General features: G+C 46.6%; 2 protein-coding genes across 10 annotated transcripts; one reads left to right on the forward strand and one right to left on the reverse strand.

Moving 5' to 3' along the window:
* Positions 1–171: 171 nt before the first annotated feature.
* Positions 172–10,011, reverse strand: NCDN (neurochondrin). 6 transcript variants are annotated; one of them, XM_076072541.1, is made up of 9 exons: positions 9,918–10,011; positions 9,080–9,286; positions 8,415–8,479; positions 7,773–7,920; positions 5,230–6,243; positions 4,045–4,271; positions 3,270–3,500; positions 2,232–2,371; positions 172–1,068 (listed from the first exon to the last, which is right to left on the reverse strand). In XM_076072541.1, exons 3-9 carry the CDS (start codon positions 8,435–8,437, stop codon positions 635–637), a joined length of 2,217 nt encoding a protein of 738 aa, XP_075928656.1. In that variant the 5' UTR covers positions 8,438–8,479; positions 9,080–9,286; positions 9,918–10,011; the 3' UTR covers positions 172–634. The 6 variants fall into 6 exon arrangements, with proteins under 6 accessions (XP_075928656.1, XP_032826402.1, XP_075928640.1 ...); XM_032970511.2 differs by having other exon boundaries at positions 9,782–9,998; XM_076072525.1 differs by having other exon boundaries at positions 9,482–9,998.
* Positions 10,012–10,269: 258 nt separating this feature from the next.
* Positions 10,270–26,610, forward strand: LOC116951736 (choline/ethanolamine kinase-like). Of its 4 annotated transcripts, XM_032970535.2 has the most exons (13): positions 10,318–10,393; positions 11,850–11,926; positions 16,022–16,232; positions 17,528–17,636; positions 18,019–18,132; positions 18,606–18,739; positions 19,969–20,073; positions 20,622–20,680; positions 22,191–22,278; positions 23,009–23,117; positions 23,384–23,592; positions 24,121–24,202; positions 24,891–26,610. In XM_032970535.2, the coding sequence occupies exons 3-13, from the start codon at positions 16,036–16,038 to the stop codon at positions 24,945–24,947; spliced, it is 1,263 nt and encodes a 420-aa protein (XP_032826426.2). In that variant the 5' UTR covers positions 10,318–10,393; positions 11,850–11,926; positions 16,022–16,035; the 3' UTR covers positions 24,948–26,610. The 4 variants fall into 4 exon arrangements, with proteins under 4 accessions (XP_032826425.2, XP_032826426.2, XP_075928682.1 ...); XM_032970534.2 differs by lacking the exon at positions 11,850–11,926 and having other exon boundaries at positions 10,270–10,393; XM_032970537.2 differs by lacking the exons at positions 10,318–10,393; positions 11,850–11,926 and adding an exon at positions 12,778–12,966.
* The last annotated feature ends 332 nt before the right edge of the window (positions 26,611–26,942 follow it).

Genomic DNA, 26,942 nt, shown 5'->3' on the forward strand with positions numbered 1-26,942 from the left:
ATTAACCACATGTACTTGTGGCAAAACATGCAGAAATCGGAGCAAAGGTGCAGCAGGGTAGGACGTTATTGGCAGAAGCCAGCAGAGATGTAAAATGCTAAGTCTTCTCAAATGAAACATATCACTTTGTTTCTCATCCGCTAAATACAAATACATCGAAGAGAAAAGATATGAAGTGTGAAAACATCTTTATTCTGCTCGTTAGGATACATTTTTTTGATCGATACCATTGTCGACAATGTTTTTTTTTTACAAAAACACCCCAGCACTTATTTATTATTGGTATGATTGTTTATCTGGGAAAACCTCTCCGAGTCTCACGATTCTTTTTGGAAGGGTCCTGGCTCCCAAAACGTAGTAATTTTGCAGGTCATTTTTGATATTTGGCAACAATGGACCATGACGCCTGCACATTGGGGCCTACGCTTGCGATTGACTTCACGGGATTTTGAATGTCCATTGTGAAGCACACGGCACGTATTCTTACAGTACCAATTTAACCGCACCTCCAATTAGCACAGTTGACTACGTGTGGTGTGAAGGAAGTTTAACGTACATAATACCGCAGTAATAACCAGTGATTTTGAAATCCAGTAACAAGTTTTTTTTGTTTAAGATACAGTTGCGTTATCTATCAGTGATCGAGCGCTTTTTTAAGCGAATCCATATTGTAACGATCACTCAATTGTCTGCCAGCATGTTGCAGAACAAAGTCTTTGCAGCGGCTGCTCCGGAGACTCGTTTCTGTCAACAGACTCTGGAAGGACTGCAGGAGATCCGGGGCCACTTGTTTCGTCTCGGCATTGGCCAGAAGCTGTAGAATCTCGAGCAGCCATCCAGAATCAAGCAGCACAAGCGGCAGCCATTCTAAACGTGCCAAGCAAGCACCGAGCCCTTGCATGCCCAGAAACCACAACTCTGAAATATCCTCCCAGCACTCTTTGTAACCACTCCTCATGACTACCACACTCTGCTCTCCATCCACAGTGCTCTTCTGTAGCAGGTACGGTTTGGAAATAAATTCAATGACCGCTGTGAAGAACTGTTGCGACGTCGCTTTGGAAAGAGCTGCAACGACAACAACAAATACAGGATGACAACATTTTAACAGACGTTACACCTATGCAGTCTCTCAACAGTAAAACGGTGTTTGTAAATGTAAAGCCTTCTGTCAATCCACTGCCGTATGAGGGACTCTCACCAATGCTGAGGGGGTTATTTGACCATACTTCACCACACTGGTCAGTGCAGGTTTAAGGTGGGGAATGTATAGATGCGCTTGCTTGCCCATCGCCACGTAAATAACCTCTTGTTGTAACGGCTCTCTCGCTGCTTCAGCAGTTCCACTGATGGATATTTTTTTCCGCCTGAGGACGACCGCTTGTGTTGCGATCGAAACGTCGTTACATATTATTTGTTTTATTTTTAAACCTACGTGACTTTACCGAAAGAACCAAAGAGTATGAGTATAGGAGTATCAAACATTTTCTTTTTAGCAAACACGTAGCTCCCATAAGCCTATAACACCTGTTATGCACGGTGGTTACCCAACGAGACGCTATGCAGCCTAAACTCAGGTGAGCTGAGATCACGTGCCTTCCGGGGTGATTTGGTTTTAGAGGCCAGAAGTGTTCATAAAGGTTTAAAGTAGAGCCGTGCAATTGCTTACTCAGACCGCTGCTGGCAGAAGGCTCGCCTCTTAGAGTGAGCTCGCGGGAGCTCTCATTTAGTAAGCTGCCGGGTGGACAGGCTGGGGTTGGTTTAAGAACTTTGTTTCAACTGCCGCTCCATAAGATCAGACTGGCGACCTCTGGTTTGCAAGTCCAGTTGTCCGCTATTTTCTAACAGTGAAGATGTTAAACACACCGCACCAGGTACTCATTCAGGACTGGTTCAGATATCACTTGCCACTGATGTTAGCCGTGGTCGGGAATCGAACTACGGTTGTTGGGTTTGCAGCACAGTTCACCAAGCACTACGCCACCACTACCGCATGTACGCACGAATGCTGCACATAAACACATCCCCAACATAACTGTAAATAACACCCTTTCAAGAAAACTATGCTACATTTGTTTAATGACGAACGCATGATAACAATGCACGATTTGTTAATTGCAAACACTGTATATAAGTTGGACATTTATGCTTAATTGGGTAAAAATGGCATTTGGTATCGAGGGCATTCCATTTGCATTGTCAAGAGTGTATACCAATTGTCAAAACCTTACCGGGGATGTCTAACACTCTGATCAGCATCAGGCTCAGTGCACACACATTTCCAGCAAGGATCAATAGGCAATCTCTGCCAATCACCAATGGCAAAGCATCCATCAACAGGGTCAGCAATGATGCAAAGTTTTCATCAGTCCTGAGCAAATAAAAAAAACACAAATGTCACAGTCTTACCATGTGTGAGATACATTTACACAGATTTAAGGCTGGTGACATATGCACAATTGTATATACAATGTATAAAACTTAGAGTTAAATTGGTAACCAAGCCTAGATAAAGTCTTTACCCTCGAGAAACTAATTCAATCACAAGCACTTGTGCAGCCCTTGTCAATCCACTGCTGGATGAGGGCCTCCCCATGCTATGCGGTTTATGGAAGTTATTTGCCCGCACTTCACGCTGCTCAGTGCAGAATTATGAAGGCGGGGCACGTAGAGCACAGCAGTACAGTACAACATTTGCATTTTGCTGCACAGACCTTCTTGGCCCACAGCATAACACCTGTAATGCACGTTGGTTGCTCACCCAAGAACTATTCAGGCGCGTCCCCGCTTAGCGTCTGAGATCAGGCAAAATCGGGCGTATTCAAAGTTGATTTGGTCATAGGCTTAGAGCAAGTAAGATCCCAGGATTTCAATTCAGTCTGTCCGGCTGCACTTCCTGCAGTCACATGAGTTAACCGACTAAGTCGATTACTGAATTACTCATTAACAGCTGTTGATAACTAAGACACAACCGGGCAGGTGGCGCTGTGGTTGAGAGCGAGAATCGCAATCAGCGAGGTTTATAAAAGTTGGTCGACTGAAACCCTTCAGCCTTCAGGGAGTTGGTCAAATGAGGACGAGTTTTGAGAAGTCGACCGTGGTTGACCTAATGAAAGTGGCTGGCCCCACCACAGGGATGGGGAATTTCCACCAATGGAGGAAAACACGACCCAACACCAATTTTTTCGGTGAGGTGACACCCAACTTTGTAAATTAGGCAGCAAAGCCCAACGACAAAATTAGGAGGAAATTTTATTTTTGGAGCTTACTTCACAAACTGGGGTTCGGTTACGACGAGGTTTAAAAAGATGCTGCACTGATAGCGAAGGGTCATTTCAACGTCCGGATACGTCTGCAATTCTTCATCTGACATGAGACGTTTGAAAAGCTCCCACTGTCTCTGGAATGAGAGTCTCAGGAGGACGTGGAGGTTCTGTTCCAAGAGCAGCTTCCGTGCATCGTCTTCTGCCGTTAGGTGACACAATCCTGGAAGCAGAAACCTGGAATTGACAAACGTAACGCAAGTTAAGAAGAAGGTACCATCTTCCAGGGTATTTGCCCGGATGTGGGCATAGGTTTAAGTAGGGCTACAGACCATAAAGGGTGTCAAATTCATGCTGTACCACCAATATCATCTTGTTTGCTGGTGGTGACACGAGTTAATCTCAATACTGAGTGAAACCCCCTGCTTTCCAGAAGGTCCTGCATTGGGTTTTCGTTTGAAACGTTTGCAGCCAACTTACACACGTGGGAGGAAACTGGAGCACCGAGAGGAAACCTATGCGCGCAAGGGGGCAACACTCAATCCCAGTGAAGATGGATATTAGTCCAATTGCTGTACTGCCTTTTCTTGGCAAGCCAGGTTATGCCAGCTCGACACCCACGGGTAGGCAGCTTCAAAACAACACGTGTGTGAACCACTAAACCTCGCCTCCACACAGATGGATTACAGGCATGCATAGCCGCCACTGCACAGCGATTATTATCATTGTGATTAGGGCAAATACACGGTATACACGTTTCATAAAACAAATATTGTCTCACCTAAGTGGATCAACGGTCCGATCACCGACAAACTGACGGGGGTTTTGCTCGACTGTCTTGGCCGCTGGCTCCGCTTCATTGTCTTGCATTTTCCAGCAGTACTGCATTAAGGACGGAATGATTTCCATAATCTCCTTTTTGAGAGTCAGGTTCTCCTCCGCCATCCATGATCCAAGCACACGAACTGAAGCAAACACAAAGCTGTCTCCAATCCACTCTTCCAGAACCTAGAGCCGCACAGCAAAGTTTCGTGAGCGAGATAAATGTATCATGCAAGGTGTTAAAAAAACTAACACACGCACATATATGCCTTATTCGACATGTCGCTAGTCCATTAAGAATGTTTACATAGTAAGAGAAACCTTGATAAACAAAATTACAAAAAGTATGGTTGTTTTCAGAACAATTTGCAATTAACTATGGAAATGGCCTAGGATACAAAGAAAAGATCTATGTTGAACTTCTTTCGCACCAAACGTAGCCGACCTAGGTAATCGGTGTGGTGGGGGAAGGACCAAGATGGACTCTCTTGTGATGATATCACGCGTGATTAATGTCTGCCGTGCAGCATACGGTAATTCCCAGCACAGATGATCAAGTGGCTCTGCCAAACTGTCCGCTCCGCAAACTGGCTCACGGGCAAGCGTTTGCTCACCACCAGGTTAACGATCTGCCAAAAGCAACTGAAGATGATATTTTCTGAGTTTAATAAGCGCCCATCATTGTAAATATTCGTTTTGGTACAAAACGTTTTAGTACAAAACGTTTTAGTACAAAACGTTTTAGTACAAAACGGCCGTGTGGGATGGGCTTCTCCTCGATGCTCGATTTGTGACTGCAGTTATAATTTGTTACGAAATTGTTCCAAGCCACACAAATGTCTTTCAAATCCTACACGGTGAGGATCTTTTGGACTACAGTATATGATACTATGAGTAAAAAAATATATACAACCCCAACTTCACTATGCAACACAATAATGGCACCAAAGCCTGTGCTCAACATCTGAAGTGTCGATCCGCACTGCCTTAAACATTAAAATGTTCTATAAATTCACACGGTAGCAACTACCCGTGATACATATATATTCCTGCATGAAAGCATCTTCAAACCCAGCCACTCTGTCCCTCAGGACACAGTTCACTGAGCCCTCATCTCATGCGAATCGCATACATATGTATATACCTGCTGCTTTAGGTAATAAATCACTGCGGAAAAGGCCTCTTCCATCTTCGTGACGATCTGGTTGCACCACACTCTGCTGAACTGGTGTTCCGCTGTGGTGAGCAGCTCAACGGCATTTTCCAGAATGCTGTAACAAGCAATCAAAATCGCGTGCTTGTTAGCTACCGTCGCGGAATCGGTGTCCTCAAGGCACATACGGACTTCGATGCACGCGAGATTGACGATCAGCGCGAAGAACGTATCCTTTGCGGATTTGTTTCCGGGCAGAATCCAATCCAAGCTGTAGAGATTTATCATAGCAGAGGCCAGTTTCAGGGCAGGGTCTCTCTGAGCACCAGAAATCTTGCTGTTGAGGATGCCGAATAGTTCCGCGTGTATAGTCCGGAAACATTCGGAGCACTGCGTGCACTTCTGAAAGATTTCCAAGGGTGGCAGAAAATTGGGAAGGAGCTCGCAAACGTCAAATTTATTGCCATCGTTAGAATTTGCAAACTGCACACAAAAGTGCTTCAAGACTTTGGAGAGGTTTTCTTCGGCCTTCGCCCAGCATTCTGAAGATCGTGCATTTAGCAAGTGAATAAGGAGCTGAAGGCCCTTTTCCCAAGAATGAGACTTCCTCACCAAAACATTGCACAATGCAGACAGTACTTCTTCGGTGAGCAAGTGGTTAAAGCCCCCTGGTGCTGCAATTATTCCTTGATAGCACTGATAACAATCGTCGACCACCGACCTGTACAGGTTAAGGTCTTCAGATTCTTCATGTGGCTGATCCAGTGCCAGAATCTCGCCTAAAATATGAACTTTGTTGAGAACTTGTGAATTCAACACGAGCTCAGAATCGGTGCAAAAACATGCCAATATAGCAATTCCCAGCGATCGATATTCATTTACAGTGGACACATTAGACGCCGCAGATGGTAACAGAAGTCTGTTTATAAATGTGAATCCGATGGCGTCAAAAATTCTCCGTCGCTTTTTTGCGTTGGTGTTTTCCACGGCAAGCATCTTTGTCACCTGTCAAACCAAACGGACACATATACAGCAATGTCTAAATCAAGTTTAATATATATTTTTCTCATATAGTACAAGCATATTGTACTGCATCGATTTAAAAAAAAAACACATTTAAAGCTAAGTCAAAAGTCTATATTTAAGTCAGTACTTTCAATGCATAATTGCAGCACCAGGGGCGTCTAACCGCTTGCTGACCCAAGAAGTGCAGTCTGCGTTATGCAATGTATTGGTGAGGAAGTCTCAATCTTTGGAAAAGGGGCTTCTTCAACTCCTTATTCAGTGGTCTCGAGGCAGTGGTAACAATTCCACAATCTGAAGCCAGGGGCTCATCTATACACCCACTATTTTAATGGCAAAAGCCACAAAACAATAGCTCTTATCTCGTCTGTGAGTACCGCGACTGGATTTTCCAGGCTGTCTTGGACACACATTTGGAGCCTGCGTGCAATCGATCAGAGATCAGGCTCATTTTGGGTTGTCTTTCTCTATGGTGTACTATAATACACTACCGTAATCTCTGGATTATAAGACGCACCCCAAACCTGTGCACGGTGACAATAAAGGTATAGAGATCTGGTCACACAACAATTACGCTGGACCCCAAACTTATACTTTCATATTGGGGGAAATAATTGCGTCTTGTAATCAAGATAATAGCTCGGGATTTCCCTCATTAAAGTTGTATGTTGTTGTAACTTTCTGACCCGCCCCTACTGGACATCTGTGAAAAAGAGCTTCATAGCTCATCGGATTTCTCCCGAGATAAATACAGATTCTGATCAAAGTAAAGTCATCGTTGACGATGCTAGAAGCGTGCCGCCGTTATTTGCCCGCGTTGTGCCAACGTTCACATACTTGAGTTCAACTGGATAGCAGAGATAGTTGTCATAGAGATAGGTGTCAGAGAGATAGCTGTCGAGAGATAGCTGTCAAGAGATAGCTGTTAAGAGATAGCTGCCAGAGATAGTTGTCAAAGAGATAGTTGTCACAGAGATAGTTGCCACGGAGATAGTTTCCAAAAAGATAGTTGTCACGGAGATAGTTGTCACAGAGATAGCTGTCAAGAGATAGCTGCCAGAGATAGTTGTCACAGAGATAGTTGCCACGGAGATAGTTGTCACGGAGATAGTTGTCACGGAGATAGTTGTCACGGAGAGAGTTTCCATGGAGATAGTTGTCACGGAGATGGTTGTCACGGAGATAGTTGTCACGGAGAGAGTTGTCACGGAGAGAGTTTCCACGGAGATAGTTGTCACGGAGATAGTTGTCACGGAGATAGTTGTCACGGAGATAGTTGTCACGGAGATAGTTGTCACGGAGATAGTTGTCACGGAGATAACTGTCACGGAGAGAGTTTCCACGGAGATAGTTGTCACGGAGATAGTTGTCACGAAGATAGTTGTCACGGAGATAGCTGTCACGGAGAGAGTTTCCACGGAGATAGTTGTCACGGAGATAGTTGTCACGGAGATAGTTGTCACGGAGATAGTTGTCACGGAGATAGTTGTCACGGAGATAGTGTCACTCACCAGGAGCAACGCTGCAAACTGTTCGCTGTCATTCCTCGCTTCCCTCAGAGCATTCAGACATCGCTGCATTGATGAACTAAGATCGTCGTTATCCTCACAAGGTTTACTCTCATGGCCACCGTCATCAACTCTCTCGTCGCCAGACAACCTACAAATGGTCACAAACAAGACATTTAGCTCAAAATTAACTGTGAGGAGAAACTGTTTTAAGCTGCAAACCACAATTAACGTTTTCTTATCAGCTCAAGCTGTCAAATGTACAACTCATACCTGTCAACCCATAACGGTTTACCCGTAGTCTTTCTTGTGCAGGGAAATTGAGTGTCCAGGTCTATACGGCGTACAGCCGTTTCAAGACGGGCAAAAATTGTTTTGTCTATTTGTTTGAGTTTCGCCCTTGTGATGGGACTTTGTAGGATGAACGTTGAGATTTATAGGGTAACGGGGTGACCAATAAGGTTTGAACTGGTCTGTAATAAGGCAGCCACTGATAAAGGGTTGACATGTAGGATAACTTATTCCAAATACTTAATTCTGACACAAATATTTGAAATTGTGTCAATACAAAAAAATACATTTTACTTGTAAATAATAAAAACTAAATTCAACGCGCTATAATGAAGAGCATGGAACACGACATACCTTGCGTCCCTTACTTTCAGCATTGTTGATTTTTTCTCAACAGTTTTCCAGTCAAATCAACGCAACTGAAAAATAAACATGGGGTTATGTTTTACTCCATGGTGGGGGGGGGGGGGGGTATTTAACCATACTTCACCAGGCTGATCAGTGTGGGCTGGTGAAGACGTTGGAACATAGTAAAGTACAACAGTTCCACTTTGCTGAAAACGTGGCCCCAGCAATAGCCTTCAGTACCCATCCGATCTCTATCCAAGCTCAACTCTGCTTAGCTTGTGCTTTGGCGAGTTAGGGTGTTAGGGTGCATTCCGGGAGATTTGGTCATGGGCGTCAAAGCAAGTGCTCGCGTAACGATGACTAATTACAACGATTCCCCCATTTAGCCTTCACAGACTCTTGGGGCGTTGTTCACGAGTTGTACATATCAAGGAAGGGACGGCATACGAAGGGGGTGTATAGCAAGGACCACGCCCGGCCGCCTTTGGCGATGTTTACACACTGTACCAGGTACTCATTTGAGGCAGAGTCGACCTATGGAGGGGAGGCAGAGGTGGATCAGATAATCGTCCCTGGTGTTGGCCGATACTTCCTCTACGGCAACCACGGCGATTGTGCCAGACTAGGTGCACCTTGATGCCACATTAAGCGTCGAAGATCACGGGACATACCCAGGTGCCATATGTTGACTGTCAGATGCACGACCACCTGTGCCCCCTACTGTGCCAACTTGCTGCGTTTTCGTCGCCCGGCGCGCTCCGCTCGTTGTTGTGAGCGTCACTCTCCTTTGCACTCATAACCTTGCTAGCTGGAGGGTGACTGCCTACATCTGCCCAGTAGTAGTAGCGTCCTTCACGAGCCTTTCTCCCCTCCTCATCCTGCACAGCAGAGACAAAACAGAGCGAAGAGAGGCGCCGCTCACCGGCTGTCGTGAGCTTCGCTCTCCTCTCCCCTCCTCCCTTGTTAGCTGGAGAGCGACTGCCTTACAACTGCCCAGGAGCAGCAGGGTCCTTCACGAGCCTCTCCTCCCTCCACAGCAGAGACAAAACGGAGCGAAGGGAGGCGCCGCTCACCGACTGCTCGCTCCCCCGCTCGCACGAGGAATTCCACGTGCGCGCGTCCACAGCACGCACGTGGCCCGGCTCATGACGCAGAGGTTCTACTTCCGGGGTCGACTCACGGGAGCTTCGAGGTTCTACATCCGGGTTGCAAATGTGTCCAACCGTGCGATATCAAATACAAGACTTTACATTTCAGTGGAAACCCCCTGCCCCCTCAACACACGTTCGTCAATAACACGGCGCGCTGCCGTAACATCATAAATATATAATCGGCGAAGTTTCGGGCAATAACCCTTCCTTCGAGGCACGTACATGTAGCAAAGAGAGTCGCGAGGCAATGCCGTGATTTTAAGGGATGTAATGTTTTTAAAAAATGTGTCGTCGACAAAAAAAGGGTTTGCACTCGTTACAATAAACAAATAAGAGCGTGAAGTTCTTAAAGTTTCACCCTCCTGGGCGCGCGCGGTCCCGGCACGCTTGCAGGGCCCTAGGTAAGATGGCCGCCAGGCTGCAGGCCTAGCGGGGGTCACGTGGAGCGATGCTCGTTCCAGGGCCCCTCTGCGATGCCGATTCAGAGTTCGGGGCCCCTCCTCTCTGCGATGCTGATTCAGAGTCCGGGCTCTCCCTCTCATGCTGATTCAGAGTTCGGGCCCCCTCTCTGCGATGCTGATTCAGAGTACGGGCCCCTCCCCCCCTCTGTCATGGTGATTCAGAGTCCGCCCCCTGTCATGCTAATTCAGAGTTTGGGGGCCCCTCTGTCATGCTGATTCAGAGTTCGGGCCCCCTCTCTGCGATGCTGATTCAGAGTCCGGGCCCCGCCCCTCTCTGTCATGCTGATTCAGAGTTCGGGGCCCCCTCTGTCATGCTGATTCAGAGTCCGGGGCACCCGGCGGCAGACGAGAAGCCGGCGGGATCCGGGCCCGCGTGAGTTGCAGAGGCCACCACCACAACCACTCTCACAACAACAACAACCACTCTCTCTCACCACCACCACTCTCTCTCACCACCACCACTCTCTCTCACCACCACTCTCTCTCACCACCACCACTCTCTCTCACCACCACCACTCTCTCACCACCACCACTCTCTCTCACCACCACTCTCTCTCACCACCACCACTCTCTCTCACCACCACCACTCTCTCTCACCACCACCACTCTCTCACCACCACCACTCTCTCTCACCACCACCACTCTCTCTCACCACCACCACTCTCTCACCACCACCACTCTCTCTCACCACCACTCTCTCTCACAACAACAACCACTCTCTCTCACCACCACTCTCTCTCACCACCACCACTCTCACCACCACTCTCTCTCACCACCACCACTCTCTCTCACCACCACCCACTCTCACCACAACCACTCTCACCACAACCACTCTCTCTCACCACCAACCACTCTCACAACAACAACCACTCTCTCTCACCACCACCACTCTCTCACCACCACCACTCTCTCTCACCACCACCACTCTCTCTCACCACCACCACTCTCTCACCACCACCACTCTCTCTCACCACCACTCTCTCTCACAACAACAACCACTCTCTCTCACCACCACCACTCTCTCTCACCACCACCACTCTCTCTCACCACCACCCACTCTCACCACAACCACCACAACCACTCTCACCACAACCACTCTCTTTCACCACCACCCACTCTCACCACAACAACCACTCCCTCCCACAACCACTCTCACCACCACAACCACTCTCTCACCACAACCACCACCACAACCACTCTCACCACAACAATCACTCTCTCTCTCACCACAACCACTCTCTCTGTCTCTCTCTTCTAATGTCTGTCCCTTCCCTGTCTCTGTGTCGCCTTCAGCGTCTCTCTGTGGGTCGCGTGTCCCTCTCCGGGTCTGTCTCTCAGTGTCATTCGATATAAAAAAAACTATAAAACATTATATTCAGTGTCTCTCTGTGGTGTCGTATCGGTCTCCGGGTCCGTCTCTCTGCGTCTTATTCCATTAAAACAAATAATATTCAGTGTCTCTGTGTCTCTTATCCCTCTCGGTGTCTGTCTCCGTGTGCGTTTGTCTACCACTGCGTAGATATCCCTCTGTGTGTGTGTCTCAATGCTCTGTCTCTCTGTGTCTATTATCCCTCTGTGTGTGTGTCTCAATGCTCTGTCTCTCTGTGTCTATTATCCCTCTGTGTGTGTGTGTCTCAATGCTCTGTCTCTCTGTGTCTATTATCCCTCTGTGTGTCTCAATGCTCTGTGTCTATTATCCCTCTGTGTGTGTCTGCCGCTATCTGTGTAAACGTGTGCCGCCTGTATGTCTTCTCGATCGCCCTGTCTCTGTCATTCTCTCTCTCTCGACATCCCTTGTTCACTTTGTCTGCGTCTCTGGGCCACGCAAGAGGGACAGTGTGGGCGACACGTGTCTGAACGCGGCCTGGGAATCCCTGGGGAGATACAAAGGCGGCTGGGATCTGGTGTGAGTCGCGCCACCCACTGTAATTGTATTTGTGTACGGTCGTATCGAGTACATTGTGTAAATTAACATTCTGTGGTTGTAAACCGGTAACCGGTTAATGGGAATCGATCACCGATCCTGAAATTCACGAACCGGTAACCGATTCCAGTGGCGTTCAGGGTATCGCATGCATTGATTGGGGATGCGCGAACGGACAAACCCCACGGCGGCAGACGTAAGGATGAATACAGCTAAAGGGACGTCCCTGCAATTTCTCGTTCACGCCACTGCTGGCGGAAGAGCCTCCACGAGAGAGAGTGTGTATTTGGTCTACTCTTCCACATTCACCAAAACAACATTAAATGTGGTGTGTGCCCACATTCTACCCCACGGCACGCGGATCCACCATCCGCAGCAGTGCCGGGTGGACATCCCGCCGGCAGGTTTCAACTCCCGGGTCGGGGACGTGAACTTGACCTCTCTGGGTTGCAAGGCCCAGTGAACCGGTTACGACATTACCCACTGAAGCAGCTCCCGTAGTTTTATACCATATCCAAGTCGTGTACTTTATTAGAAAACAGCTTTGCTGGCTGGATTCCTGGCTGGCTGTCTGGCTGGCGCGTGCTTATTTGTGTGCGCGCGGTAGGACTGGAGGTGGATGGAGTGAGAAGAGATGGGGGGGGGCAGGAGAGTGACAAGGGCTTCAAATGGAGAGGAAAGCGAGGGAGGGAAAGAGGAGAGAGGGGGAGGAAACGTTACGAGCAGTGGGGAGAGGCAAGAAGAGCGTTTGATGCGGGATAGGAGGGAAAAAGGAGAGCGAGAGGTCAGGGAGATGGAGCAGTGGGTGAGAGTGGAGGGAGGAGAGAGATATAAAGGGAGGGAGAAGTAGAAGAGAGGACAGAGAGACAGAACGAGGACTCGATATACACATTGGGATCGACAGGGCAGAAGGCAGGAGAAAGGTGGAGAGAGACACAGGCAAAGATAAACAAAAGAGTTTGACTGGCTGGAAGGGACGGGCGGACACAAAAACGTGCGAGTTGCTCGTCTCCGTTACAAAGGTAAAAAAATGTTTATTTGTATTATTAGATAACTAGACACATGGATAAAACCGGTTATTACAGTTTTTGTAATGCTGTTACCTGTAATGCAAATGACATCAGGTATATTTGTGGGTATTACGAATGCCCAGGTCACAATCAAATGAGTCTATCCTGGCCTCCTGAGTTCAAGTTTACTTTAGACGTAAAACAAAAACACGTGAACGTGTGTGTAATGCAGCCTGTAGGCGCTATGCGGAGGATTCGTGTCTTTGAATGCACGTGGTTATCTTCTTTGGTTCTTTCGGTAAAGTCACGTAGAATGAGAATAAAATAATAAAATACTAAAATAAAATAACAAAAAAATTCTCACGACGTTTCGGCCACAACACAGTCTCGTCCCTTCACCTGATGAAGGCCACTTGTGTTGTGGCCGAAACGTCGTGAGAATTTTATTGTGTTATTTTATTAATTTATTATTTTATTCTCATTCTACGTGACTTTACCGAAAGAACCAAAGAAGATGAATCCTTGCAGTCACGAAAGCTTTAAATCGAAATGCACGTGGTTAGTCAATGAGTGTCTGCTGTGGTGCGTAAACATCAGTACTGGGGAGACAAAGGCGGCCGGACGTGGTCCTGGCCACCCACCCCTTGCCTTTCCGGCCTTAATAGGTGCTCGCTAACAGCACTTGCTCAAACAACCTCTTAAGGTTGATCGTTCTTTTTTATCATTTATTTGACTGCACAGCGTTTTTATTGACCGCTGTTCAATTATTAACTTTGTATTCGTGAAGGGCCTTGCACAACGGTTTATCGTGAAGGGCACTAACATCAAATAAACACTAATTTATCGACGCGCTTACGGGGATATATTTGTTTGTCTTTGTAGCGTATTCGACTTGTGCCAATTGCAGCGAGCGCAGAGATGTTTTGGCACGTGGAGTGATGTTGGTGGAAGCGGCGTTGAGTCATTTTGGTGGCTGTGGTCACAAGGTGCCACGTCGCGCGAACCACGACCCCACTCGTGTAGGGGGGGCCCTTGTAAAGTAAGGCGTGACGGATGCCACTTGGCGTGGCACACAAATAGAACGGTTGTAATATTTTTTCATTGCAAAGGTGATTAATCGGAATGTACCTCTGGGTGGAGAGACGGAGGATATCCGTGTGGGTGGTGTGCGTGTGTGTGAGAGAGAGAGAGAAACCAGAGCTGACACAGTAGGGAGCACAGTTGGTGTAGTTGCCAGTCATCTCAGTCAACCCATGGCACCTGGCTTTGTCCAGTGACCTGTCAGTAGCGAGCCTTCGACACTTCACGTGGTCTCAAAGTGCACCTAGCCTGGCACATGCGCCGTGGTGACGTCACCGCCACTTCGTGGCAGATGGCGGTAGTTGTTTCTGGGGTGGGTTCCACCACGTGAAGAACTGAGGGGTTTTTTTCCCTCGCAGGGGAAATGTGAGGGCTGGTTAGGGCTGAGCTGAAGCCAGGGATATACAAAATTCATTTGCTCTTGATCTAAACATTTCCGCTTGGTGTAAATGTGACTGGGGGCTTGCGTGGCAGTGGTTGATGTGGTCCAGGAGGTGAGTTCCTCTCCACGCTGTTCACACGGACAGTTGGCACATGTGCCCACTGCCACTATAGATGGAAATTTAATTCCCGCTCTTCGTGTTCCTGGAGACACTCGAGTCGTACACGAGTGGAACAATTTCGTTTATTTTTTATTTTCCCTTGGGAGTGGTCCTGCTGCTCGCAAAGGCTTTGCTGCCAGTTCTGGCTCATGTCCACCTGCTAACAGTGCGACAGTGCGAGAGGGAGAGAGAGAGCACAAGGTGAAGAAGAACGCAAAGCAAGTGGTACAACCGTATAGAGATAACAATAATTGCTGTAGATTAGAATGCAAACGGCACCAAGTAAAAAAGAAAGCAGTGGTGAACTCTGAGTTCCCTACAAGCCATTAAGAAGCAAAAAAAAGAAACGCTTTTTACAGGAGATGTGGCATGGGAATCATGCCGAGGAACCTATACTCGTAACGACCACCTTATCCATTCCCCCCCCACCCTGCACGTCCATATTTCAAGATAAAAAATGAAATATAAAATCTTTAAAAAAGTTATGTTTAGTAGAGTTGTTTGCAGGTGGCGAGATGGATGTGATTTTATGGGCCATCTGGCTGAAAACGTTGATTCTGTGTGTGCCGTGCGTACAGGTAGGCAAGTTGTCATCCACTCGGCTCTCCACCGCCAGTCAGCCTTCGCATGATTGGTCCCCAACACTGCACACCCTCTCGGTGGAGCCAGGCTTAGAGGCCTAAGCCTTGCCCCTTTACTTATACCCATGGCTGTTTAAATCCGTGTTTTGTAATTCTCATCTATAATTTACCGTAATCTTATTAACATTCCCAATCCACACGTCCCATCCTCCAGGATAACCTTTACTGCCAGTTCTCTTAATCACAGCCAAGCTTCGCGCACAGCTTGAGAAAACGGTTGTTAATTAAACGCGCTAGGTGATATTTACGTGTCAGTGTTTTTTAAGTTACGTAATTGCGCATTCATATCATTATGTGCTGTTTGCCAGATACCTCCCCCCATAACTGGATAGACTCCCCACAATTGTTCAGGCTTTGGGGAGCTCTAGAAAGCCCCCTCTGAGGGTATTTTGGCCTCCTTTCTACGCTGGGCAGTTTTCCTGGAATATCCGAATTGTATCGTATGTGACGCAGTTTCTGTGTGCCACGATGGCGAGATTTTAACTACCCCGCCTAGTATACAGGTCGTGGGTTCGATCCCGCACCTGACGCCTGTATATTTGGAGTTTGCATGTTCTCGCCGTGGTCACGTGGGTTGTTCTCCGGTTCCTTCAGTTTTTCCCGCCACATTTAGAAACATACATTTAGAGTATTTGGCTGCTGTAAATGTCCACTTGATAAGCCACTTCGTTGAGCTATCTTTTGTGGCCAGGTTGCTTCTTGAAAAGAGCTATATAGCTCCGTGGGCCTTACCTGGTAAAAGAAAAATAGTTTTGTTTAGTATTAGACACTAATTACATCAACGGTTTTTGCTGCTCATGCCAGGATCTTCCGGCACGATGAGTGAGCACGAGGCACCCGGCCTCGCTTCGGACAGGACAAGCGGCGCGGAGGTGGACGAGGAAGAGGACGAGGTGGAGCGCAAGGCCACTGTCCCCGCGGAGACCAAGAGGCTCGCCTTCGTGTGGTGCCAGGAGTACCTGTCTGGCATGTGGAAGACGCTGCAGGAGAATGAGTTTCAAATCAGTATTATAAGGTAATGGCGAGCCCCTCGGCACAAGCTTCACTTCCGCTCAGTCCGTTTGAATCGCCGTCCGCTGCCAATGGTAGAAGCATTTTAAAATATATTCTTGGAAGCTGAGTGTACAAGCGGGCAATGTCCTACTTTGCACCTCATGTCCATAGGAAATCTTCCCTGTTGCGGCCCACAGTTGACGATTTCATTTGCTGCCTTGTGCTTTGACGTTCGCTTTGAGCTTATAAATAATTTCCTTTTTCGGCTTCCAGAGGACGTTTTCCGGTTGTACCTAAAAACGCCACTTGCTTGAGTAGTAGTAGCTGGGAACACTGACATCGAACCAATCCTCTGGTATTTCACGAACCTTCTCCGAGCAAGCGAACCACATGACCGTGAGGTCTTGTGTGAGACCCGCATTATCCTAAGACCCGTGAGACTGAGCTTGTGGCGAATACGAGGAGCGAAGCAAGAGGATTTATCCACAATTTTAGCTGTCACCTGATGAGACTGGTTGTGATTGCCGGCAAAACATTGCACTCGAATTGTAAATGTTGTGGGTTTACTCTCCAACACACCAGTCTGCTGAACTATGGCATGTTTTGTTTACGTGACAAACCTTACTAATTGGCTGTGTCGGGTGTTGGCGGGTTTAACGACACATTTACGCGATCTAACCCAAAAAAAAAAACCTCTTGTAGATAATATTGGTCGCGAAAGCCTACGTATTAAAATGAGGAGCGTTTCTTGTTGATTTATGAATAGCGGTTATCTCAATCAGACCCCAAAATCAATAACACGAGGATGTGTCCAAATCTTGGTTCACTCTGCGCGGCAGCACATTTGTGACGTGGGCCGGGGTGATGTAGAAACGCAGGGTTCAGGTAGCATAGTCCATAGATCATTTTAGGAGTGCAAATTCCCTTTTCTCTAATCCTGTTCAATACACGTCATCGCAGATAAAAGCAGTTGTGTAGACTGTTTGAAGAAGACTGATGTGGTTGCACGTCTGGGAGGATGTTGCTGGCAAGTTGCAGATTTTTTTTCTGTGATGCGTCAACGCTAATGCAGTGGGAAGAATTAAGGGCAATGATGGAATTCATCGTTTAATAATTAAACTCTCGAAAAGCCGCCCAGTACCGCTTCATAAAAAACACACAAGGCTGCAACACTGGTGCTGTGTTGTGTAATTTTAAGGATATCAAACGACACAATTACGCTGTGTCATCATCATACAGCATCTCACCACATTTTTATATACGTCCAGTGTGCAGTATACGTTCAAACAAACATAATTTTCACTGCTTGTTTTACAGTGGGGGGCTCAGCAACTTCCTCTACCTGTGCGCCCTCCCGGAGGGGAAGCAGAACTCCAGAGATGAACCAAGAAATGTCCTTTTACGAATCTACGGCCGAATCCTTCAGGTGCATTTCTGTTTGTACAAATAATATGCCGACACGCACGCCCGCCCGCACGCTTGTCTGTGCCCAGTGGCTCGCACTCGCAAGGTTGGGAGTTCACATCCTGCTTGGGAATCGACTCGGCTCACGATCCCTTCTGGGTCGATACAACGAGTACCACTTTGCGGGATATAGCTTGCGCTCGTGCCGTGTGTCCTTGCACTGTGTGACACCAACGCTGATTGTTTACCGAAGGCGGCACCGTGTTCTGACACTGGTGTGTTGTTCTTTGCGTACGGCACACTGCGTGCGTGCGTGCGTGCCCGAATGGCACACGGCGTCCCGTGGCGTGGACGCGATGCGCGTTGTACCCGGTGTACGGCACGCGTTGTTTTGCGGTGTGCAGGGACAAGATGCGCTAGTACAGGAGAGTGTGATGTTCGCTATCCTAGCAGAACGAATGCTGGGTCCAAAACTCTACGGGGTCTTCCCTCAAGGCCGCCTGGAGGAGTACATTCCTGTAAGCTGATTGCACAGCGGCTGCAGTGGGGGGATGAGCCCACGATCGGCTGCACATCGAGCAAAACATCGTTACCGTGTTCTCCCAATTAAAAGACGCTCCGGAAAATAAGACGCACTCATAATTTTGGTGGTCGTTTTGAAAGAAGACATTTCTGGGAAATCGGGAAACATGGGTGTGGGATGTGAGTGTACGTAATGTGGCGTTAGACTCTTTGTCTTTGTGCGCAGTGAAGCACCTCTAGTCCGCGAGGATGCGGATCGTCTCAAACATCTTAGAGGGTCGCCTTTTGCACCGACAATTTGGATACTTTTCAGCTAATTATCAGTGGAAACTGTATTTTCGCCAACATATGAATCATGCCGCGTGGACTGTACCTATCCCCCCTTCCCCCCGCCTTCTTCTAGTACCAAGAACTCTTAATCCCATCCTTCAGGATGAGCAAGTTATTGTGTTTGTCTGCGCTGTTTCAGAGCAGAAGATTGAGAACTGCAGAGCTTGCTTTACCACAAGTTTCTGCGGAAATTGCAACAAAACTTGCGAGATTTCACGAAATGAAAATGCCATTCAACAAAGAGCCCAAATGGCTGTTCAGCACAATGAAGAGGTAAATAATTAATGTGTCGTGGTTTTTAATGTGATTTGTCAAAGCATTGGGTGTAAAGAACAGCACGGCACAGTCACCTGTTTCTGTTCACGACTGTATACGGAGCAATCGTAACCTGTTAATATCCACCACCCGCGTTCTGTCCACTGCTGGATGAAGTCTTGTCCATCGCCTACCGTCTCGGTCCTGCGATGCCGTAATTCATCTTAATCCCCCCCCACGTGAACCGATGTCATCGTTCCATCTCCGTGCCTGTCGTGTTCGCCCATTGGCTCTGGTTCCATCACTGGTCTCGTTCGTTGTTCATCGCCCCTATTTTGCAAACACGAGCACGCTCGGTATTCTTACTGGTCAAGATGATGCTTCTAATAAGCATTTTTTCCCCGATCCATGTGTTCCTCTTTCTCTCTCCGTAGTCCCCAGCGTTAATGTCTCCCCTGCCTCTGCGCACACTTTTCAGCGTTTGTTCCATTTCCTTTTGGCAGTGTCCCCGTGTTTTTGAAGCATGTGATGGAGCAGCTATTGTGCACAGGTTGAAAACATTCTGCTTTGGGCGCTTTGGCAGTGTTCCTTTTAATTACCGATTTACATTGCACAAAAACACTCCCGAACCTGCTCGTGTTCACTTTTGTATTTCATACTTTTCTGTGGGCCTGTTAATCCCTATTAATATTTTATAATATTCTTACGACCACTGTAATAAGATTTGGAATTCATGACTATAATTATATTTGAAACAAAAGTATTTTTTGCACGGTTCGGTCACTCAGAATATAAAGATAATACTATAATTGTTAACAATGCAAAACGTCCAGAACCTAATACACACGTTAAGTTTAAATAATTTAAACGACGTTTGCTGATTTCTCTTCCTTATGTCGCAAATGCAAGCACTTCCCTTTCCTGCAAGTGATGGCCAAATCCCATCTCTGTGTGTACAGTGTCATGACGTGCGCTTGCATTTAGATCGTCCATTAATTTATGTTGTCTTGTGTATTGGATGAGAAGTGGTTTGTCTCTTTGGTGTATACACTCAGTCCCACAGTGTTCACAGTGGTCAGAATTCAGTCTTTTTCGTAGCTTTGCTACCGTTTGATCTGTTCGATATACATGACGCAAAAACAGACGGGACGATCTTGTTCTGCAAAATGTGTGTGGCTTGTAGCGCTTATGGTTTTGTTTGTGTTTAGTTGCTGTGTGTGTGTGTGTGCATGCCGTATTTCCTCCAGCTACATGGAGCAGGTAATGCAGTTGGAGTTTGCAAAGGAGCCACAAGCGAGGAAGTTTAAGCACTTGATGTCGTTCAACCTCCCACACGAGATGAAAGTTCTGGGGTAATAATCGCTACAGATATCCTTACGTAAATACCAGCCTTGTGCATTAGAAGTGATCAGCAGATGGCAGTGCAGCAATGGATTTCTGACTGCATCCACACAGAGATTTGGAGCGTCGCACCCTTATAAGGTGTGGGTTTATTCTGTGTATTTGTGTTCCCTTCCTACATACTCACAAATGGAACTGTCTAAAATCTCGACGAATGTGACCCGACTCAAAATGCGTCTTGAGGCTCGGTGAACCTTTCCTGGGTAAAAGTGGGAGAACTTATATTTACACCCCCTTTTTCGTATCACTTAGAACGGTGGTTCATGTTAACCTGGGGTGCACGCTACACCCCCTGCGCATGCGAGATGCCCGTTCTGGGGGCACCTAAGTACAACTACTTTGTTTTATTAAACCTATGTATGTATTAAGAACTACTGACTTGGAACATGACGCTAGTGATGCAGTGCAGATTCGCCGAGCATGGCGTCGTCTTTGCCTTTACGTTGACCTCATCTGATGACTGCCGTTTGATGTCCCCCTGGCTGTGCCCGCGCTGCAGAAACCTTCTGGCCGCCACCCCCTCCCCCGTCGTGTTTTGTCACAACGATTGTCAGGAAGGTGAGTCTCGCCCCCTGTGCCGCACCGTACGCAAAGTCACCTCGACACACGGTGACGCGCGGTGCAGAATGCCCACGGCTCCGTCACCGACCGCCAACGCACTCCGCTGTTCGTGCCACAAGGCTGTTGACAAAGTCTGGCGGCGTGGGTGGAATCGGCCGTGACGACCTCTTGAACCGGATGTTGATGTCGCAATGCCTGTAACTTGACCACAAGGCAACAACTTGCGCCTCGGGCAGGCGTACATAATTCCGTCAAGCGGGCACGTTCTTTTTTTACAGCGTTCATTATTGTCTACAAATTAATATATTGCTGGAATAGCTGCAAAAAGCTCGACCGGTTAATGAATGAAGGGGCGCTGCGGTGGTGAAATGTCAACTCCCTCGCCTGGTATGAGGAGGTTGTGGGTTCGACCCAGACCCTGACGCCTATATATTTGCATGTTCTCCCCGTGGTCGCGTGGAATCAACGCACGCTTAGAGTATTTGGCTGCTGTACATTTCCACGCGATTTTCCGCTTCGTTGAGCTATCGTTTGTGGCCAGGTCGCTTCTGGAAAAGAGCTACATAGCTCAGAGGGCCTTACATGGTAAAATAATGGCTGCAGAAGCTGGTGATAGTTTGGTTGCGCGATTAGCGTGGTGGCGTGAGACCAATAAACATCCGTTTGGAACTCTCGGAAGGCAGTGTGACATCTCCAATGTTAGCGAATGGCCTCCACCTGAAGGTGACACCACAGAACTAATTCCGAAATCCCTCGGTTGCCCGTAATCCATGCCAGGCAGTGCACCTTCTCGCGCTCTGATGTGGGGGTGTTGGTTCACATGGCGACCAAGGCATTGTTTAGTTCTCGGAAGTTAGAATGTGCTAAATTAGGTACAACTTTGTTTTATGGTGATTTGTGACAAATCACTGGTAACCATGTTGAGACCATCAACTCGCTACACCTGTATTCTTGGTTCTTTCGGTAAAGTCACGTAGAAGGGAAACAATAAAATATTAAAAATATAAAACAATAAAATTCCCACGACATTTCGACTGCAACACAAGCAATCATCATCAAGAAAATTTGAATTTTTTCAAATTTTCTTGCTGTGGTTTTCACACCTGATGATGATTGCTTGTGTTGCAGTCAAAACGTCGTGAGAATTTTATTGTTTTATATTTTTATTATTTTATTGTTTCCCTTCTACGTGACTTTACCGAAAGAACCAAGAATATGAATCCCTGCAGTCACAAAAGCTTTAAAATCGCTGCACCCGGTTAAATTGCAGCTGGTGGAAACACAGATTTGAACTCTGTATCTCAGTGCTGGTTTGGTGCTTTGAATGGGAGCATTTATATTTGACCGAAGGATTATTCATTACCACACACACTGAACTGTAATATTACATGGTATGTCTATAAACATGCCCTTTAGCGTGGGTGAGGCTTTGCTTTATGAAATGCATTTAAAGCTATGCAAACGAGGCATTGTATAATGCTATCGGTTGATATGTGTATTTCAAAAGGTAACATTCTCCTCTTGGAAGACGAAGTCAAGGCAAATGAAGACAAACTAATGATTATCGACTTTGAATACTGCAGCTATAATTACAGGTGAGTGCCAATGCCCAGAATCTGTGTTTAACATTGTTGGGCGTTTTAAGACTGCAGATTATTTTAACAGATTAAATTAATCGGTGGTATGTATGTTGAACTTTATCACCGTTGCTAATCGGTGATGCTGCTTGCATTGACAGTGATGCACAAATTACAAACAAAAGTCATTTGACATCAACACTGTTGGTCTTGAAAAGAAAGAATATTACGGATGCCGTTTCTGGTAATGGCCGTCTTTGACAGCACGTAGGCCTCGGTGAAGAATCGTTGCAATGCAAAGCGCCTTTACTTTCGCACAGCACTTGATCTCGTGTGGTTTCGTAGTTAGTGATAGTGAACAGGGTAACAACAGAATAGGGACAAAGGAATTAAAATACAATCAGAAAGTCATGGACCACATTACTACCAGGATGCTAAATTAAATACGTCGTGACTAAAATTATTTTATCGAAGCAGGGACTGTAAGGGGCAGCCTTCGGCTTTGAGTGCAAAATGTATTTGTATGCATGTGTGTTGAACTTCTTTCGCACCATATGTAGCCAACCGTGCTAATCTTTGGCAACAGCACACAGTTTAGCTCAAAATAAAATAAAAGGGTCGTTCACGTTTTCATCACTTTGTCAAAAGTTTTTGTCCGCTCGTCGTAGTTTGTACGCAGAGGCTGTCCTCGTTTGCTGTGTGGAAGTTGCGTGCCGAGTAACGACCCCTCCCCTCTTCCCTTCCGCAGGGGATTCGACATCGGCAATCATTTCTGTGAGTGGAGCTACGACTACACGCACGACGTGTGGCCGTTCTTCACTGCCAACCTGGACAAGTATCCGAGCCGTGAGCAGCAGGTAACTCCCCCCTAACCCCGCAGGCGACCCACACCGTCCGTCTTCCTCCGCCGTCTCTCGGTGAAGTGACTTGAGCTTTCGACATGAGTCGCTCGCGGGAAACGAGCGGCGTACATGGCGCCGCGTCCATCTGGGTTCCCCCGCCTTTTTAACGCCCGTTTTTGTCGTGTTTGATTCTTCGCAAACGCACGTCTTGGAAATGCGTAGCCTGCTTACGGACTTTCCAAGATAATTAACAAATTGCTGTTTGATTTCCTTCGTTGCAGCTGCACTTTCTGCGGCATTACCTAGCAGAGACCCAGGCCGGTAACCACATGAATGGCTGCAGCAGCGCTCCAGAGAATCACGTGGGAGGAGGTCAGAATGACGTTTCTGGCGGTGGGCGTTTGGGCGGAAGGTCTGCGGACAGCGCGGGATTACCCACTGCAAGTGGCGACACCGCGGTTTTGGAGGCCATAGTGGTGGAGGTGAACAGGTGATGATGCCCTCTCTTGCAAGCGTAACCTCTTTTTTGCCTGAAGCATATCACCAAGGGGCGAGGTGCTCGTCGGATGGCTCAAAGGTTAGAGCGCTGAGCCGGCAATACTAATAAACCTCGTTTTCAAGTGCAGTGCGTTGATGGCCTCGAGCCTATTTAGCAGTGACTGTGTGAAAAAAAACATCGAATTAAATTTGGTCCTGCACTTAATATTGCTGAATGCCAGCTCTGAGAATAATAAAAAGATTGGTTTGACCGTCATGCGGAAAATATTACTCTGTGGTTGAGTGAGTGGGAAAGTGCTGCCCCCTGCTGTGAAACAGAGGTCTCTAAAGAGATTTCAGTGGTAGCTCAGTAATATCGCCTTTTGTGGGCCGTTTTCGATATCTCTGCTTACGTTCGCCGTCTCGTGACGCGGCCCGATAGTATTCGGGGGGGGGGGGAATTGGGGGAAAATACACGTTTGGTTTTTAAATGGATATCGGCAAGGTGTCAAGGAATGCGCGATACCCCCTTTGTGTTCAGGTTTGCGCTGGCTTCCCACTTCTTCTGGGGACTGTGGTCCATTCTCCAAGCTCACATGTCCACCATCCAGTTCGGATACTTGGTAAGGGACCCCTTTACACAACATAACCGTGCGACGTCCCTCCGCGAATTAGCTTGTGTCTTGTTTACAAGTGAGCCACGGTGGCGAGATGTTAACTACCTCGCCTGCTATGGATGAGGTCTTGGGTTCGATCCCGGCCCTGATGCCTGCTGTATGTTTGGAGTTTGCATGTCTCTCTCCCCGTAGTCGTGTGGATTTTTCTCCGGCTCCTCCAGTTTTTTCTCCATATATTAGAATTAACATGTGTTTAAGAGTATTTGGCTGCTAGAAATTTCCACGTGATAAAAAAAGTCAGTCGAATCTGTATATTTTGTGAAGTGGCGAGCATGGCAATGTAACAAAAAACTGCTCTGAAGTTTAGAGTGCGGTTTTAACTAAAAACAAAAAAATGTATTTAACCAGGTAAGGCCCACTGAGCTTTATAGCTCTTTTTCAGAAGCGACCTGGCCACAAAATGATGGATCCAAAAAATTGGCTTATCATATGGAAATTTATATCAACCAAATACTCTAAATGAAAATATTTGTGTGGTGTCATGATTGTGCACTTTGCATGATTAATAGACCTAAAAAGTAACAATAAGCATTACATTTTAATGACACAACACTTTTTTACATAACTATAAATACGGACAAGCAAGGACAATGTAAACGTGTTGCCAAACGTGTGTGCGTGTGCATGCGTGTAGGACTACGCACTGGCAAGATTTGAGGCATACTTCAAACAGAAGGAAGTGTTTTCTTAAAGCATCACTCCTGCAGAAAACAACGCCGCCTCTTATTTTGTCCCGTTCTGCGTTGCTCGTGTTAGGAAGCCGATGTACGATTTGCATTTTATAGTTCTTTGTAAGCACTTCCTATTTGATTTGTGGTTGATTTTGAAAACATTCCCGACATAAGTTTGACACCCAAATGCAAGCATCCTGTCAGCCTTGACAATTAGAGTGAACACTTAGGGCACAATTCGCGTGAAATCGAATGTTCATGTCTACTTGCTTTTATAAATGTGTTTCCCCATTGCCAGCGGTGGGACAAATTTCCCAAGGGGTGGGACGGATGAGCTGCCTCGTATGTTTGTGCGGGGCACCTGTTCCTGTGCGTGTTGAAGTTAACGCCTTGCGTTTCTCCTGTGTCGTGATATAATGTTCATCCGCGGCGTACATTTGACACTGCCACTGTAATCTACCGGTACGCCATGAGAGTTTTTTTTTGGGTTAATCACTTGAATATATGTGTCGTTAAAACCCGCCACCACCCGACACAGCCAACTAGTAAGGGTTGTCACGTAAACAGAACGTGGCCAATTCGTCACTAGTACAGCACTGCACCGGTGTGTTGGAGAGCCAAGCCACAACATTTACAATCTGAGTACGACGTTTCGCCAGTAATAACAACCAGCTTCATCAGGCGACAGCCAGATTTGTAGAGAAGTCCACCCGTTTCGTTCCTTATATAGAGGCGTAGATGTGTTGACCACGCTTCTGCACTCTTGCACAATGTGGTGGGAGGGGGGGGGATTACTGAGGCAACGTACATTATGCATGTGCATTATGCGAGCCCTTTGAACTTGTCTTTCCTATCTATTGTTTATTAAAATAGCCCTACCAACGGTAATCCCTATTGAAGTACGCTGCCCTTTTTAGGCATGCATTTAAATAATGTATTATTTGATTATTTGCTCCCACGCAGCACTAAGGCGGTAGCTATACGAACGGTTTAAGTTATTTTTATTTCTTTAAATTTAGATATTCTCTAATTAGTCTTGGCCAGTAGTAGCTAGTTTTGCACAAAACTTCAACATTATCAAAATCAATTGAGTGTCCTTGTTGGCACGCGTGTTCTGCTACTGCTGACAGTTGTGTTTGGGATAATTTAATATTTCTGACGTAATTTCAGTCTCGTGCTGATCATTCGTCCTGTTTGCCCAAGATAACATTTACTCACACGTGCAGTTAATCCTGTGTACACCTTCTGTTGACATCGTTTAATTTACGAAAGCCGATCTGCTCATTCGTAGGGAAACCATTCAAGCGGAGCTCCCTTTCCGTGTCGGGTTTTCTTTCCTTCATCAAAATCGCGCACGTAGGGCCATTTCATACTGTTTTACAAAATCAAACTAATGGGCATTTTGCAAACTCGCATTTCTCAATGCCTGTTAAATACATCTTTACGTAGAATATGTTTTATCTATTAGTGTTTTAATATTGCACACTTTATCAGCAACTGTGATGTCTTTGTTAACAGTAAAGCAGAAATGTGCTTTCTGATCAAAGAGTAATTGTCTTTGCCTGTTTTAAGATAAAGGCTGTAATCTGTAAAGGGAAACAATACTTGATTGGAAGTTGTTTGTCCTTATAACGATTCTATTAAATACCAAACAGAAAAATTAAAATATTTAACTCCTGCAAATTGTCTGGCTTTGTCATCTGCATACAGCAAGCATGGTAAGGAAGCGCTTGCACACAACTTTTATATTTGCGAAGGTTACTGGCGTCAGCCAATACTTGATGTTATGTAATGTTGATTTGCCAACAGAGCTTGCCAGGAATTATTTCCCATCTTAACAACAAATAACGGTAATGCTGATATTGACCACAACAATCTTGCCCGAAAAAGAATGTTAGTTAATCATGATGGTAAGAGTATATAGGTCTACGTGTTCACCTATGTTCGTGTGATGAATGGAATATACTTCAGACGGAGGAATGTGTACAATAGAAGGGGGATTTTTGTATTTGCAG

The sequence above is a fragment of the Petromyzon marinus genome, chromosome 3, assembly GCF_048934315.1.
Source record: "Petromyzon marinus isolate PM22_M1 ecotype Great Lakes invasive population chromosome 3, UKy_Petmar_22M1.pri1.0, whole genome shotgun sequence".
Classification (NCBI taxonomy): Eukaryota; Metazoa; Chordata; class Hyperoartia; order Petromyzontiformes; family Petromyzontidae; genus Petromyzon; species Petromyzon marinus.